This window comes from Marmota marmota, unplaced genomic scaffold (assembly GCF_001458135.2).
Source record: "Marmota marmota marmota unplaced genomic scaffold, marMar, whole genome shotgun sequence".
In the NCBI taxonomy this organism is placed as follows: domain Eukaryota; kingdom Metazoa; phylum Chordata; class Mammalia; order Rodentia; family Sciuridae; genus Marmota; species Marmota marmota.
The window spans coordinates 3,659,622-3,676,952 of NW_026000000.1; the positions used below are offsets into that span (position 1 = coordinate 3,659,622).

Sequence of the window (17,331 nt, forward strand, 5' to 3'; positions counted from 1 at the left end):
AAAGAAATTGGATGTCATCAGCCTTAGACTCGATGGAGCTGTGGGTAGATTCAAATTGTATTAATTCCCCATGGCTAAAATGCCTTCAACTCAATGAAATCATGATTTCAAGAAAAAGGAAGAAGAAAGAGAGAGAGAAAAGGAAAGGAGGAAAGAAATGTAAAACAAGACATGATTCATAAATTCAGATACCTCTCAATCTGGAGAGACAATAGACAAATAGACAATTTTATACAACATGACAAAATAAATTTTATACAATGTGATAAACGTGAGTCTAGGGAGCACCTTCCTCAGATATGCCTCATTTTCTGAGATTTAGATTTCCCATCAATGAAGGGAAGTACAATAAAACCTCAGTAACTCTAATTTTCTGAAATGAAGTGAGTCATGCTTGATAGATAGGTTTTCTAAATAGCACTTGATGAGCTTTTTCTTGTGTGCCAAACCCTGAACTTCTCATTTTACATGGATTTAATCTGCACAATAATCCTGAGGTTGGCACTATTGTCACCAGAAAGACAAGAAAAAGGCAGCTATATGGGGAAAAGTATACAAATTAGTTTTGTATGTGAAAATGCCACACTTATTAGTAACTAACAGAAAACTAAAGACACGATGCGTTTTAACCTACAAGATTAGCAGAAATTACCAGAGTTGGTAAAAGTATAGAGAAATAAGAACTCTGGTATTGGAGGATATGTAATTTTGAGGGCCGTTTAGTGATATCTAAAATATCTTTAAACATGCCTACTTTTTGACTTGGTGATTTTATTTCTAGGAACATATACTACAGATAGTTTCTATAAATTGTCTTAGTCTGTTTGGGCACTCTAATTTATAAACAAAAAATTTTATTACTCACTGTTCCGGAGGCTGGTAAGTCAAAGATCAAGGCACAGGCAGATGCCATGTAGGATATGGGTTCACTTTTTCCTTCAAAGATGGCACCTCTCTCTCCCTGTTCTCACATGGCAAGAGAGAGAAACAAGCCACACAGCTCTCTTTTATAAGGGCACAGATCCCACTCAAGGGCTTTGTCCCCATAACCTAGTCAACCACAAAGGCCCCACCTCCTAATACTGCAGCAGATAAACGTGTTCATTGCAGTATTGTTTGTCTTAGCAGCAAAGTTGGAGGTAGGGGATGAAATGTCCAGCTTTGGAAGATCAACTAGTAAACTGTGGTGATACTATACTATTAAATTAGGTAGATGCAAGGAACTGATAAAAGTTACCCATGATATATTAAATGAACAAAAGTAAGTTAAAGAACAAAAGATATAGTAAGGTTTTATTTCCATTTTAAAGACGGAAGTAAATAATCAGGCTCATATGGAGAAAATTTCTGAAAGAATATCTCAGAAATCTTGACCACCTGTGAAGAGAGAGTGGAGAGTGGGGCTGAGACAGGAAGCATTACTTTCATTTTTCACTGTTTACCCCTTTGTCATGTTTGCATAACCTTATTTTTTTTAACCATACTTTTTGTCATTGGAGAAAAGTAGTTTAAAAACGCCAAAAATTATTTCATATTTTCATTCCTTTAAAGAATCACACTATAATATAGTCATATTAAGAATTTTGAGAAATCCTATTTAATTTTGCTTGAAGTGGGCACTTCAAAAATATGTTTGTCCATGGGTTGGGGATTTAGCTCAGTGGCAGAGTACTTGCCTAGCAAGCAAAAGGCCTTGAGTTCGGTCCTTGGCACTGAATTTAAAAAAAAAAAAAAAAGAAAGAAAAAAAAAGAAACTATATTTTTCCAAGTGAATTTTTTGCTGTTGTTTTACCCAGTTACTATTTTTAAAATTTTTTTAAGTTGTAAATGGACACAATACCTTTTATTTTATGTATTTATTTATTGTTTTGTGGTGCTGAGAATTGAACCCAGGGCCTCACACGTGCTAGGCAAGTGCTCTTCCACCGAGCTATAATCCAAGCCTTTACCCAATTACTATTAATGCATCATGAAACATCCCCTGGGAGACACTGTCTTGGACTAAAGTCACTTGACCAGGGAGTAGGCAGAATTTTTAACTAAAAATCCAAAGCCCAAATGACATCCCTCCAAAGCTGGACTGAATGGAGGAAAGGACCTGAACTACTCATGCTAAAGGAGGTATATCTTTCTTCTTAGGATGCAAAAAATAGCAATCCAGAATTTTCTGAACATCTCTTGCAGTACATCATAGTTTCCTAGTAGGATTTAGGTACTTTCTACAGAAAAGGGGAAAAAAGACACTACTAACTTGAATTCTGTTTTCTGTCATTTCAAAGAGTGTCATTTCACCCCTGTCATTTCTCTTTTTAATAGATATTTTACCTTTAAGAAGGGAAGTAGGGAGTTGTCCTGTAATTTTGGTATCTAATTGCTGACAAAAATATAATTTCCCCATTCATTTATCTTTCCAAATCTTTCTCAGGTCTATACCTTCTTTGGCCACTTCTTTCAATATTATTACCTTCATCTCCCAAATGATGCTATTCATTTATACCTCTTCAACAGTTAATTGGACATCTAAAGTAACTGCTATTATCAATTAATATAGTTCTATACCTTCAGGAAGCAATATGGAAAAAAATTAAAGAAGTATTTCTCCTCAAAACTGAAATAAATAAAGAGGAGGACTGTAGAACCATCTTTTCTCTGTGTCTGGTCCATGCTAACATTTCAGAAGTATGTACTTTCGGAACTATATTTTCCAGTTAAAACCATAAAACTGTGCCTGCTGGGTGCGGTGCCTGCAATCCCAGTGGCTTGGGAGGCTGAGACAGGAGGATCACAAGTTAGAAGCCAGCCTCGGCAACGGCAAGGGCTACACAACCCATTGAGACCCTGTCTCTAAATAAAATATAAAGCAGAACTGGGGATGTGGCTCAGTGGTCTAGCCCCCCTGAGTTTAATCACCAGTAGCCCCCCCCAAAAAAAAACAATAAAATTTTGTTGAATCAATGTAAGTACTTACTTCAAAAGTCCATGCAGAAAGTAAGGTTGGAGGTAATGAAGTTGCCCGGGATGTATATAAGAAAGACTCTCATAGCTGAATTTTGGCTTCTGTAACCTATATATAAGAACTAGGGTTGAGATGTTTAAAAAGCAAATAAACCCTGAAGGTGGTCCCTCTGAATAATGTGGACTAGTTCCTGATTCTGAGCCAGCGGTAGACACAAAGAACAACAGACATGCTGCCAAGGAGGTGGAATGCCAAAGGCAGAGTGCTATGTGCTTATTTGGCTTGGCTCTGCTAGAAAAGTGAGGAGGGGGAGAGAGAGAGACATCAGGAGTATATTATCTTTCTTAGTTTCCCTTCTCCCTTCCTTTTCCCTTGCTATATTTTCTCATCATCAAGAATTAGATTTTAGTTGGATTCACTGATGTGATTGGCTTATTCTCCATTATAGTTGCTGCTGGCCCCCTGAGCCATATAAAAGTACCAAGTAGTTAACAAAAGCTCTGGTGGCTAGAAGACAAGGCTAGTTGAGCAGTGGGGAGAGGGAAATTTACCACCAAACTCCACTGCCACAAACTGTGTGGTCCTCAGTTTCTTAACCTTTTCTGCTCACATGGATCTGTTTTCATCTGCACACATCGTCAGTGCTACACCATTTAGTGGATAATGGTTCTGTAATTATTTTGCATGCATGTTGTCCTCACCACTAAGATGCCTATCATGTACCTCATGTCACCACACATGGCATGGGACACCCACATACATGCTCTTCTGATTGATTTTATGTTGAAGAAGTGTTTTCACCCATCTTGTGCTGTTGTTCTGCAAACTATAATGTCTGCCATTCCTTAAATTTCTTTGATTCTCTTCTTCTCTGTCAGAGATGGGATTTAGAGCTGGCTTTGGAGAACCCAACCATTGTCCCTTGATAGATGCTGACATAAATGAAATTTATCACATGGAAAAGATCTGAGGGTATCCTATTAAGTTTGAGCTTTTAGTGTGAAGTTATAAGAATAAATCTGGGGTCCAGAATGCTGTGTGACCTCAGAATATGCATTCCTCATATTATTACAGAAGTAGAAAATCATAAATGGTGAGAGAAATTTGACACAGAAATATAAAAAGAATATCTAAGTAAATTTTTTTCTGTATATCCAATCCTCTAGACAATATTAAAATACATTCATTCCCCATTACTTTAAGTTCCTGTCATCCTATCCTAATATTCATTATGGTTTAGGATTATTTTTCAGCAATAACTATTCTGATTCACTGACTATTATTATCTAACAGTACCAGGTTATTTTAATTGCTATAGCTGTATAATGTATTTAAACATATAACAAAGCAAGACTTCACTCATTTTTAAAAAAAATTTAAATATTCTCATTGTTGTATTTTTCCTTTAGACTCATTTGTCAAATTTCAAAGAATCTTGTAAAATTAATTAAGAATTATTTTTTCTTACTAGTTACTACTGACAGAGAAACCAATCTAATATCAAAATTTTTAATTGGATCAATTTTTATGTGATCTACTATTATTTCCAATCAAATCATCTTTCTTCCTCCTTACAATTAAAAATCTTTTTTTTAAATTTTTATCTTATTGTATTAACCAAAGCAATGGTAAACACTAATGTCAATACAATTTTAGTTTGTTTCTTTTTTTACTGTAAACATCTGTATTATTTTATTGTAAAGTACCATAAAAACCATCAGCTAAAGAAAGATATTCTGTCTCATTTTAAGGAAGTCATCTTTTTTCACATTGTCTCTTTTTTCCTTGTGAATTGATAGCAAATATTTCTCTATGCCTTTGGATGTATATTCAGATAGTCATGTTTTACTTGATTTTTACCTATTAACATGATATATTATGGTAGATAAATTGTTGGGAAATCTGAATGGCATGTTTCTGCATGGAGATGAGAGGCTAGGCTTTACTGCTTGTCACACTCCATGAATACTTAGTCAAATTGGCAGGAAAATAAGTTTATTCAAAGGAAAGAAGGTTTATTTGAAGGAAGATAGAGTTGCTTCTCCCCAGTTTGATCAAACTGTATAAAGTTCATTTTTCCTTTTTCTATCGTTCATCCATTTCTTAGGCAGGCAGGCAGACAAATACAGTCATCCCAGGATCCAGGAAGGGTCCTTGAGCTCTGCTGCCAGTAACAGTTATTGATGAATTTTTTAAATAAATATGGTTTGTGAACATCATGGGTTTTCTCTTTATAAGCAACGGAAGGATGAGCTGTATTTTGGTATGTGTGTTTGTACATTATATTAGCTTGACAATTTGAAAAAAATCACAAGTAAAACAACCATGTCCTCAAAGTTTTTGTTTTGTTTTAATTAATGTTTCAATGTTTAATTAATGTTTCAATTAGTGTTCTCAATTTCCTTTTGTTGTTGTTGTTGTTGTTTTCACTGATTATTTTTGGTTGAGTCAGATTTGATAAATTTTATTTTCAAGAAAAATTGCATTTATTCTTTTAAGATTTAAAAGCTGATAGCGTGGATTATATACCTTTCTGACTTTAAAAGAGCCTCTCTGTGTCTTGTGTATTCTGTCTGGCAGAGGAAGACAATGGGGATGTTTGCCTGTCTTTAAGTGGAGTGGGAAAAAAAACAAGCAAAAAGTTTGTGTGTGGGTGGGGGGAGTGTCTCAGTTAAGATGCTAAACCACAAACCTACCCTTAGGCAGATTTGTTGCCAGAATCCATCCTGCCAGCTTGCTGTGTACATCTAGTTAAAGGGTTATGGGCAGTATTGCCCAAAGGCATCTGGCAGAAACAAAAGCAAATCTCTAAAGGAATACTTTAAACTCAGGCCTCAAAGAATATCTCAGATAAAATCCTAGGAACTTGAGGTCACAACAGAAAAAAAAATACAAATATGTCAGTTTATATACAAATACAAACACATATATAGCACATAGATTTGGATATAGATATAAAAATATAGATATCTCACAGAACACACAAAGGAATACCCGATCATGAGCAGTAGTCATCCAAAACAACAGTTAACAACAAAAACCATAATCAACCTTATCAACCTTACAGGCCTGCAATTTTGGGAATAACCAGGCATGCAATATAAAGTAACTATATTAAATATGTTTAAAGAAATAAAGGAGAGTACTTGACAGTATGGCTAGGGAGAAAGAAGCTGCCAAAATTGATCATGCAGATTTGAAAAAGAGCCAAATAGAACTTCTGCAAATGAAAATGAAATAACTTAATTTGAAATTCAAAGGATAAATTAAATATCAGATTAAACACAAATGTAGGAAGAATGATGGACTGAAAGATACATCAGAAGATATCACGTAAGAATTTAGAATGGAGATAGCAAATATTAGAAAGAAATCGAGACATAGAATGACAAGATGAGGACATCTAAGGTCTCTAGTTAGATTTCCATGAAAAGAAAATAGAGAAAGTGGGAGAAAGGAAATATCAGGAGAACCTAAAGCAGAACAGTTTCCAAAATCAGTGACAAAATTGAGTCTTCAGATTCCGGAAACTCAAGGAAGTATTAAAAAAAAAAAAAAAGTCAACAAAAAGAAATTGAAACTTCAAGATGTTGAGTAAAACTAAAGAACACCAAAGTCAAAAAGGAAATTATAAAAGCAGCCCAATATAAAATAAAAATGACTTGCAGAGGACCTGTAGTCAAATTAAGGACTGACTTCTCAGCAGCCACGGTAGAAGCTAACCTATTGGAATCACAGCTTTACAGTCCTGTAGGGTATGCTTTTAATCTATTGTTATGTACCAATATATATATACTTTACAATTGAGGGTGAAATGAAGACTTTTGCAGGAAAACAAAAACAAAGAGATTGATGGTAGTGATGGTTGCAGAACAGAACAATGTAGAACCTCATTGAAGGAATTTCAAAAGAAGATACTCAAAGGAAGAGAAAACCCTAGCAGAAGAATCTGATATCCAAGAAGGAAGCTGGAGATAAATATAAGCAGACAATGACTGTATAAGACAAAACCAAAGAAGTAAAATATTCCTGGACAAAGAAAGCAAGTAAAAGTATTCTAAGGTTCTAATATTATTTAGGAAAAGGATTAAGATTTTAACTTTTGACTTTAAATTCAATATGGATGCTGAAATGTATGAACATTCTTTTTTTTATTTTTTATTTTTAGTTATAGATAGACACAATGCCTTTATTTTATTTATTTATTTTTATGTGGTGCTGAGGACCGAACCCAATACTTCACACATGCTAGGCAAGTGCTCTGCCACTGAGCCACAACCCCAGCCTTGTATGAACATTCTTTGTAAACTTGTGGGGGAGTGAAGGATGGAATCAGGCTTAACATGGAATAATCAAAATAAATAAATAAAAGACAAATTATTTTTTATTTTTTAAAAAAAGAAACCAACATTGAAAAAAAAATCAGACAAACACAAAGCAAAAATAAACTTTAAAGTAAAAACACTTCTAGTGTAAAAAGGTTTACAGCATATTGTTTAAATGTTCAAGTACCAGGAAACTAGTAATGCAACTTCAATAGAAACAAAAATTCTCAAACTCAAAAGGAGAAATTGGCAAATTTACCTTAATCAGAAGAAGTATTTCTCCTAATAACTGATCAAGCAGACAAAATTTGTAAGAATTTAGTTGATGAAAATCACATAACTAATGAAATTGTTCTGATAGACTTATGTAAAATATCAATTCAACATCGAGACAATTCTATTAAAGCATACACATCACATTTGTAGGAATTCATTGTGCATGAAGCCATTAGACAAATCTTCAAACATCAAGAAGATCATTGTTTCTCAAAACAACTGAGTTAATATTTGCTTTAAAAATGTCTTTTATTATAAGAAGCATGTAGCTGAATGTTACTATTTTGACTTAATAGAACAATCTTTGTCTTTGATTAAGTAAATTTAGTCTGTTACTACTTATTATTATAACTGATATAATAACTGATCTGAGGAAGCTAGATTGCTCATTTCAAAATAATTTTAGTTTCTATTTGGAGAGTTGGTGACATCTATAGCTTTTGGTTGTAATTAATGTGACAGCCTTCTTTATTTTAGTGCAATATTGACAGTGGATGATAATACCGGAGATACTTGTAGGGCTGCTGGTATTATCAATTTCAATGTCCTGAACCTCACCCAAAATTGTAGATGAAAACTAAAATTAATAATGGCCATTTCACATTTAGGATGGTTATTATTTAAAAAAAAAAAAGCAGAAAATACCAAGTGTTGGCAAGGACATAGAGAAATTGGAACCCTTGTACATTACTCCTAATAATGTAAAAGGGTGCAGCCACTGTGAAATAATATGGTGATTCCTTAAAAAATTAAAGATAGAATTACCATATGATCCAACATTTGTACTTCTGGATATACACCCTGAAGAAGTGAAAGCAGAACTTGAATAGACACTTGTACACTGATATTCATTGCAGCTTTATTTGCAAGAGGCAAAAGAAGTATCCATCAGCTGGTGAATGATAAACAAAATGTGGTACACGTGTACTATAGAATTTTATTTGGCAATAAAAAGGAATGGCATGCTATTACATCTTCAACATGGATAATCCTTGAATGCAATATGCTAAGTGAAAGAAGCCAGTTACAAAAGGACAGATATTGTATGATTCCACTTACATGAGGGATGTAGATTAGTCCAATTCATAGAGGCAGAAAGAATGGCAGTTGCCAGGGCTGGAAGAAGAGAAGAATAGAGAGTCACTATTTGGAGTTTCAGTTTGGGAAGATGGAAAAGTTCTGGAGATTGATGGTGGCAATGGTTGCAGAACAATGTGACTATATGTAATGTCACAGAACTATACACTTAAAAATGGGTTAAAATTTTATGTTATACATTATGCTTTTCTACAATTAAAAAAAGAAAAGAAAAGCTTCTGTGTGTGCCTGTGCCCAGAAATAGTCTGCTCTTGTTCCTGAGGTGTTGATATAATAATCAAATGCTTTTTGAGATTCAATCCCATTACCCCTTTCAAAAGTCACCCTTGTCAGAACCTAGAAGTCAAAACAAAGAATATTATATAGGAATGTCTTACATTCATGTAGCACTTTATATTTGAAGAAAGGCTTTCATGTGGCTTAACCTATTTACCCTTCATAAGAGCCTTATAAGGTTAGAAGTATGATTCTCTTTTTCATTGATGGAAGAAAGTAAAGGCTGAGATGAAGTAGTTCAAGACCATGAGGCTGTTAAGCATGCAGGGGTTCAAATTTGTATCTTCTGACTCTACCGACATTGATGTCTGTAGAACTAATAGTCAACTTACTATGAGCTTTGCATTTGCAAGAGCAAAGTGCTTTTCTTGCTAAACTGAACAAAAAGAAAGATAGTGCCATTGGCTTTCCAGTGACCAAGGAATGATGATTCTACTAAATTTATGCTCTAAATCTCATTAACATATTTGAGGTTTTTTTATAATTCTCCATTTCCAAACTTTGGTCATGTTTAAACTCTGATTGACTCTTTGTATTTTTTGACTTTTACTTCTAAAAATACCCTTTAATTTGGGGGTTGGGGACACTTTCCCTTATACTGATTGTTTTAGGTTGTAGCTATTTCAATTTTAATGTATAATCTCAAAAACAGTTTTTTGTCCAATTCCAAGAACAAGAAACCAGGTTGTTTTCTCATTGTTATGCAAGAACTGTTTCACTGAGAGTCTTAAATTTCATTTTTACTTGCTCTCCAAGGAGTAGATGGCTAATGTAAATGGGAGAAACTTGGCATTGCCCCATCACTGGTATTAGTGACTTTATGAGTTCCCCTAGAACAAATGGTTGGGTCAGTGCGGCCTCTTGATTCTCAGCACACAGCTGGCATTCATATCTCTTTGAAACCTGCCACAGACAACAAGCAGAACCTTAGTTCAAATGCTTTAGAACATTGACCAGGTAGCATTTTCTGTCTCTGGGAAGGTTTGGTACCAATGGAAGAGGGATGACACTGACACCCTCTTATTGTGAACAAGCCTCCCTGAACTTATTAACTGGTACCATGAAAAACATTCACTGAGGCAATATGCAATGGCTTTCTCACTGTGGTGGTATTCTCTGAAATTTTGAGATTTTACACAGTTGGGTTCCTCCCTCTCCATGCCACCAGTAAAGTGCACTGACGGGTTAACATTGAATGTTCTAAGAGATGGTTCCTCTGTTTCTTCTTTGAGTTGTTCCAGCTACACTGAGGTGGAAATAGTGGACAGTCTGTCTCACCAGGCATTTACTGCACAGATTCTTTATTCATATCATCAGATTCATACATGTGAAGTTGTTTAAAAGCACTTGCTGCCCTTCAAAAGGCTTGAAGCCTTTTGACTTGGGACTTTCTTCCCTTTCGCTGTAAATCATGTAAGTCAGAGTTCCCTGAGCCGAGTGCAATGGAGAAATGAAGTACAACTCATACCAATAACTTGCACACCATCTCGGGAACACTGCCCTTAGATTGAGTCTATTGCTTGCATTCCCATAACTCACACTTATAGAGTACCTTCTCTGTGCCAGAAACAGTGCTGAACATTTCATGTGCACTGTATTATTCAATCCACACCATAGACCTCCATGGTTGGTATAAACTTATTCTCATTTTACAAAAAGAAAATAAAACCTTTTGGAATGTAAAGAGAGTAAGTGGGCATAGAATAAGTAAGTGGCTTATGTCCTTCAGCCCTTTTTTTTTTCCTGTGTAAAACTGTAAAAACATAGTTTAAATGGTATGACCTTTTAGAATCCCACATTAAAGAATTTTCAGATCTTGCCAACAGTGTCAGTGTCTTAACCACTTTAACATTCTCTTCTTTCAGTACGGAGAGCACCAACTTTCATATTATATTTCATGTATATCTAATCTAGTCTTTTTTCCCCCAGCTTTCTCTTTTGTATGATTTAAACAAACGATAACAGACAAACTTGTTAACATTCTTTTCAAGCTTATTTTTCCTAATGCCTCACTTGTCCAAAGTTGCTTTCGGCTTCAAACTTTATTCAGTTGTCCTATGTTCAACTAACGAGGGAAAGATATAAATCAGACACACATTATTTATAATTATGAAAGTGTAACAAAAACAAATTCAGTGGCAAACAAAAATAGGAAGAAGTTCCCCGTTGTAAATGGACCACACTTTTATTTATATTGCTTATTAAAAGATAAAGATATCGTGAGGACAATTCTGTTTTTAGAAAAAAGCTTTCTTTCTTTCTAAAGGCACTAAAGATATTTGTTCTAGAATTTGTATAATTTCAGCAAAATATTTTGCAATCTATTTAACATAAAATGAGTAAGTATTTACTAAATATCCACTTTGTTCCCAGAATTTAAGAATATAGACTATGTATAAAAAAGTGTCCCTGGCTGGGAGCTATAGCCAACGCCTATAATCCCAGCAACTCACGAGGCTGGAAGAAGAGGAGGAGAAAAAGAAAAGAAAGAAAGAAAATTAGAACCTGCCCTGAAGAGCTTGCAATATAGTGGTTGAGGGAAGTCAAATATACCAATAAATTAACTGTACCAAAGATAATATGCCTTGAAGATTCTTCCTACCTTCCTTCTAGTTCTTCAGCAAGACCTGACAATTGGTCTCCAAAGCATACCTTCAATCTGTTGTCATCTTCAGAGAAGCTTGATTTTGAATTTCAGAAATAGCCTAATTTATGCTTCATAGATCGGACTCTCATTTTTTCTTCATTTGTTATCTGTTATTATGATCATTTCTTAACTCCAGATTGAACTGCTAGAGATGCTCCCATGTTACCCACTTTAAGGTGTATCTTTATGTTCTTCTCACACTACAGAGTCATCAGAAATCGGGCCTTCCTTGGTGATTCACACCACTGTCCCTTTTGGAGTTACATACTTGGAGCATAGCATCGAGGATGTGCAGGAGTTAATCTTCCAGCAGTTGGAAAACATTTTGCCAGGTTTGCCTCAGCCAGTTGCTACCAAATGCCTGAAATGGAGACATTCACAGGTAATCAGAGAATCAAGTGGTATGAACACAACCATTTTCATAGGAGTCCAGCACAACTGACTTGACTTTTTATCCTTCACCACTCTCTAGTATAAAAATAAGCAACAGAATCTTTGGTGCAACCGTGTGTTTGCCTAACAGAGAAGTGTAAATTCTTCAAGTTTCCTCATCCTGATATTTCTCAACAAGAGGTACATGCAGTTTTTATCAATGTTATGTCCAAATTCTGACATCAGAAAATGTATACCCTGAAATTCCTATCATAAGCAAAGCAGGTTATATATCAAAATGCAGCTGCTTCTCTGGGGTTTTTCTAAATCAGGACTGTGGTTATATAGAAACCACTATAACCTCCCAAATTTTTGCAATATGTCAAAATAACCTTGTAAGTATATTTTGCTACCACAATTTTCATTTTTATTAAGTTCCTACTTTGGTTTTGACTGCTGCCAGCAGAGCTCTTTAGGGGAGAAAGATGAGTACCTGCATAGAACAGTTACTTGAACTGTTTTTCAGGGTTAGATAAACCTGCTGATTGCTCCACGAGGTCAAACTTAAAGCTCTTTATACTAAGTAAATGTTGACATTTGGGAAAATTTCTGCATAGAAGAAGTTTGTGAGTATTTATAGAAAAAGTCTTTTGATCTGTAAACTTGGTTGTGAAGTCACTTGGGGGTCAGTAGAGCAAATGGTAGATGGAGAAAAGATGCAGTGAATTGTCCATTTTTTTCCCTGAGATTTCTGAGCCCATCGACTGACTGCCTTACCAGCACTTCTGGTCATCCACGCTGGGAAGCCTTTGGAAAAAAGCGGTGTTGTGGGAAATTGCAGCCGATTTTGTATATTTAAAGGGCTTTTCAAAATCAGAGGAAATGGTAAATTACTTCCTAAAATATTGCAGCAGGTCTATGTGTTTATCCATATCTTCTCAAGTTAAATTATACAGTGAACCTTTGGGGAAAATATTTACTTAAACATGTCATGGTCACTTAGAAGACTTTGCTTTTTCCTTTTAAAAGCATTGAAAAATCTCAATAGTTAATGTCTTTAAATGATGTTTAACTTAATTTTAGCTTGGCTTGAAAAACGAAGTCAGGGAAATGATCTTGTTATAATTTGAAGCTGGATATATTACACACCAAGTCATTTGCAATTTATAACTATTCCTTTAAAAGAACAATAGTTTGTGAGATTTCTTTTTGTGTCTTTCTCATAAATAATTTATTAATAAACTGAAAAACGTGGTTTTTAAAATCTACTTACTTCTAAAAATTTGACGTATTAATAAAAATAGATTTGTTCTAGCCATAAAATGTTGTGCAATATCACAAAATTTAATAAAATATTCTTTGAACACAATGTACATCCAAACCCTAGCCATAATTTTTATTGCAATTTGGATGTTGAAATTATTCCACTACATTTTCAAATCTTCAGTCATTGGCTACAAAATCTAAAAGGAAACCAGTTGTCATTCAGACTTAGAAGCTTGCATTTTCCACTATACATATACTTCTCTAGTATCTTGAGCATCGTTCTACAGGACATGACATTATTTTGTGTGGCAGAGATCTTACACAATTTATGTGCATATTACATCACCTTAGAAAAAGGAATAATTAATGAAAGGTCAAGAGATTTAATATCATTTAACTAGTTAGTTTTCAGCTACTCTTCTCAAGAAAGCATTTCTCCAAAGGTACATCTTAACCTTAAGAATTTGACAGAAATATATGTGTCCCAACCCTTCTCAGTACTTGCAATCAATTCATGTATGTTGTATATTAATATGTTCTAATACAGGGTGATGCAGGACAAAGGACAAAAAAGAAAGATGAGCAACCTGGTCATTTTAATCTTTCCTCCTTTTGGAATAGAGATACACTGCCCTCAAAGGGGAAAGTCCACCCATATTTTTTTCCAGTTTAGGGCTCCCCTTGTGTTCCTTTCCTTTTTTCTCTCTCCCTGTTTTGTTTCTTCTGTTCTCCACACTCCTCCTCCTTCCTTTTTCACTCTATCTCTGAAATACAAATGACAGAGCCCTACACACCCTCACATTGTGAAAGCTTCCATAGAACACAGAGCTGGTGCCTCTTGACCCAAGCAATGCTGGGTGGTGTGGATTCCCCATCCCAGATATTTCAGGCTGGAAACTTGCCATCAATTTTATTTTATTTCCCTCTTCTCTTCTTTTGTGATGTTTACACTGCATCCTAGTACTATGGAGGTGGGGAAAAGAAAAGAAAGGAAAGGGACAGCAATGATGTAGTATGCCAAGCCCAGAATAGAGCAATTTAAAGATGTGATATATAATGTGCATATAATGTCAAAAGTAGGCCAGGTGCCATGATGCATGCCTGTAATCCCAGCAGCTCAGGAGGCTGAGGCAGGAGGATCGCCAAGTTCAAAGCCAACCTCAGCAAAAGCAAGGTGCTACGCAACGCAGGGAGACCCTGTCTCTAAATAAAATAGGGCTATGGTATGGCTCAGTGCTCGAGTGCCACTGAGTTCAACCCCTGGTACAAAAATAAATAAATAAATAAATAAATAAATAAATAAGCAAAAGCAAAATTAGTCTTATGACAATGAACTACTATACCCTAGAATGGTAAAAATCCAGAACACTGACAGCATCAAATACTGGTGAGGATGTGGAGCAATAGTAGCTCCCATTCATTGCTGGTGGGAATGCAATAAAGTACAGACTTTAGAAGACAGTTTAATAATTTCTTAGAAAGCTAGATATACTCTTACTACATGAACTAGCAGTCACTCTCCTTCCTATTTATTCCAGGGAGTTGGAGATTTATGTTCGCACAAAATCTGCACGTGGATGTTCACACCAGCTTTATTTATAATTGCCAAAACTTAGAAGCATCAAAATGTCCATCAGTAAATGAATGAATGGATGAACTGTGGTACAATGGAATATTATTCAGCACTAGAAATAAATGAGCTATCAAGCCATAAAAAGATATGGAGGAAGTTTAAATGCATATTACTGAGTCAAATGAGCAAATCTGAAAAGTTACGTATTATATGATACCAACTATTTATGACAGTCTGAAAAAGATAAAGCTATAGAAACAGTGAAAAGGTCAGTGGTTGTCAAGGATTAGGAGGGAGGAGTGAGGAATGACTAGGCAGAGCAAAGATGTTTATGGTAGTCCTCTGATACTACAATGGTGAATATAGGTCATTATACATTTGAGCATGTACAACACCAAAGATGAACCTTAACATAAACTATGGACTTAGGGTAATAACGTTGTGTTCATGAAGTTTCATCAACTGTATGAAAAGTACCACTTAGTGGGAGATAATAGGGCTGTCTATAAATGCGTAAAGGGGTATATGAGAAATCTCTGTACCTTTCCTCTTGATTTTGCTGTAAACTACCTGTATTAGTACATTTTCTATTACTATAATCAAATGCCTAAAGCTAGCTAACTTGAAAACAAAATAGATTTATTAGCTCCCAGTGTTGGAAACTGAAAGTCCAAAGATCATGGCACTGGCCCTGGTGAGGGCCCTGTTAGCTGTGTCATCTCATGGTGGATGGCATCACAATGGCAAGAGCACATGCAAAAAGGAGAGATCACATGGGGAGACAGGAAGCCAGAGTAGGGAGGGGCTCTCTTACAACTTATTCTCACAAGAACTAACTCAGGATCCTACAAGAACTACCTTAATTGTTTCTGAGGACAGCACTCTCAACAAACCAACCAACTGCCACCAAGCTCCATTTCTTAAAAATCCCATCATTTCTCGCATTGCCACACTGATAGGACCAACCTACCAGTGCATGAACCTTTGGGGGACACACAGACCATATTCAAACCGTGGTACTCTTCTTTTATAAAAAATCATTATGAAAATAGTAAGTAAATAAATTCAAAATTTTAAATGTTTACTGGCAAATCCTAAATAAATTATTTATAATATATTGATTTTTAAAAGTAGTCACAAATTTAATAATGTGAACCCACTACAGTGATGAATATCTCAGAGAGATAAAGTAGCTTCCTTGAGCTCTCATGGGTAATAATGACAAGGCCAGCCTACTTGCCTCTCAGCCCTTTTCTCCCCACCATTCCATAGTGTTGCTATAACAAATTACCAGAAATTTTCTGGCTTGAAACAATACAAATTTATTAAGTTTGGGAAGTCAAAGGCAGAAACGAGTCTCACTGGGGAAAGGCAAGGTGCTATCAGGGCTGTAGTCCTTTCCAGAGAGTCTAGAAAGTAATCTAATCCCTTACCTTTTCTGTCTTGTAGAAGCTGTACACGCTCTTTGGCATGAGCCCTTCTTCCATCTTTAAAGCCAGCAACAGCAGGTTAAGTTCTTCTCACATGGCACCACTCCGACCTCTTCTCTGACCTCACTTTTCCTTTAAAGACTTTCGTGAGGACATTGATCCCATCTGGGATAATCCACTATAGTCTCCTCATCTCAGGTTCAGATGATTAGTAATTTTAATTCCATCTGCAGCCTTAATTCCTTCTTTCCACATAACAGAATGTATGTATATGTCCTACAGATTAAGATGTGTGCATCTTTATTTTTGTCTATCATACCCTCCTTTCCCTGGATCCCTTGTAGATCCCTTTAGGAAGCAGTGTTTCATAAAATCTTTGGAGAAGGCATCAACCCTCCATCTACTATAATGGAGTAGTAGCTGCTATATGAGAGAAATATGAGAGTATTTTATTAGGAGAAGGCCATTTCTTCTTTCCTGGTAGTGTTCTTCCATGCCAAATGCTGTTTCTATCACATATCCACAATGGCAGCACAAGAGTAAAAAATGTTCATTCATTTATTCAGCAAGCATTTAATGCCTATGCCTAGTTCTCTGCTCTTGCCTAGAGATTAGTATTTGCCAAAGACCTTTTCCTAAGACTCTAAATTGAATTTTGTCTTAAGGAAAATAATGGTATGTTCTTTGGAGTGCTACTTTTAAATGAGGAGAGTGGCAGATGAAGAAAGAATGTGTCCGAACAACTTGGGAGCTGCTTCTGTGCCTCTGATTTTGGGTTTGAATAAAATACTTAAGTAGGTGGTTCAAGCAAACTTAGCAAAGCAAAAGCAGATTGTTTATGGTTCTCAGTTCTTCCTTTTGCAGCTATTTGCCTCCATAATTTAAATGTTTATCCAGTTAATATAATTTGATGCTTAGTCCATGATGCATTGCAGTAAGATTCCTGTAACAAGCAGGATATATTAACACTTTCAGCAGAAAAATAACCACTGGAAATGCCTTTCCATGCAAGTTTACAGGGACAGTTAGTCAGTTTGATAGTCTTAATACTCTGGTTGTAATTATTTGCTGTGCTTTCCTTTGTTTCAGTGTCTGTAATGGTGCCTTTCTTA

The 17,331-nt window shown here is 35.4% G+C and overlaps 1 protein-coding gene across 3 annotated transcripts in view; it reads left to right on the forward strand.

Moving 5' to 3' along the window:
- The window catches only part of Rnls (renalase, FAD dependent amine oxidase), a 327,678-nt gene that overhangs the window by 247,847 nt on the left and 62,500 nt on the right, over positions 1 to 17,331 (forward strand). For all 3 annotated transcript variants that reach the window (XM_048807425.1, XM_015498949.2, XM_048807426.1), the window contains exon 6: positions 11,785 to 11,960. In XM_048807425.1, coding sequence (XP_048663382.1) covers positions 11,785 to 11,960 — 176 coding nt within the window. The remainder of the gene's footprint in view (positions 1 to 11,784; positions 11,961 to 17,331) is intronic.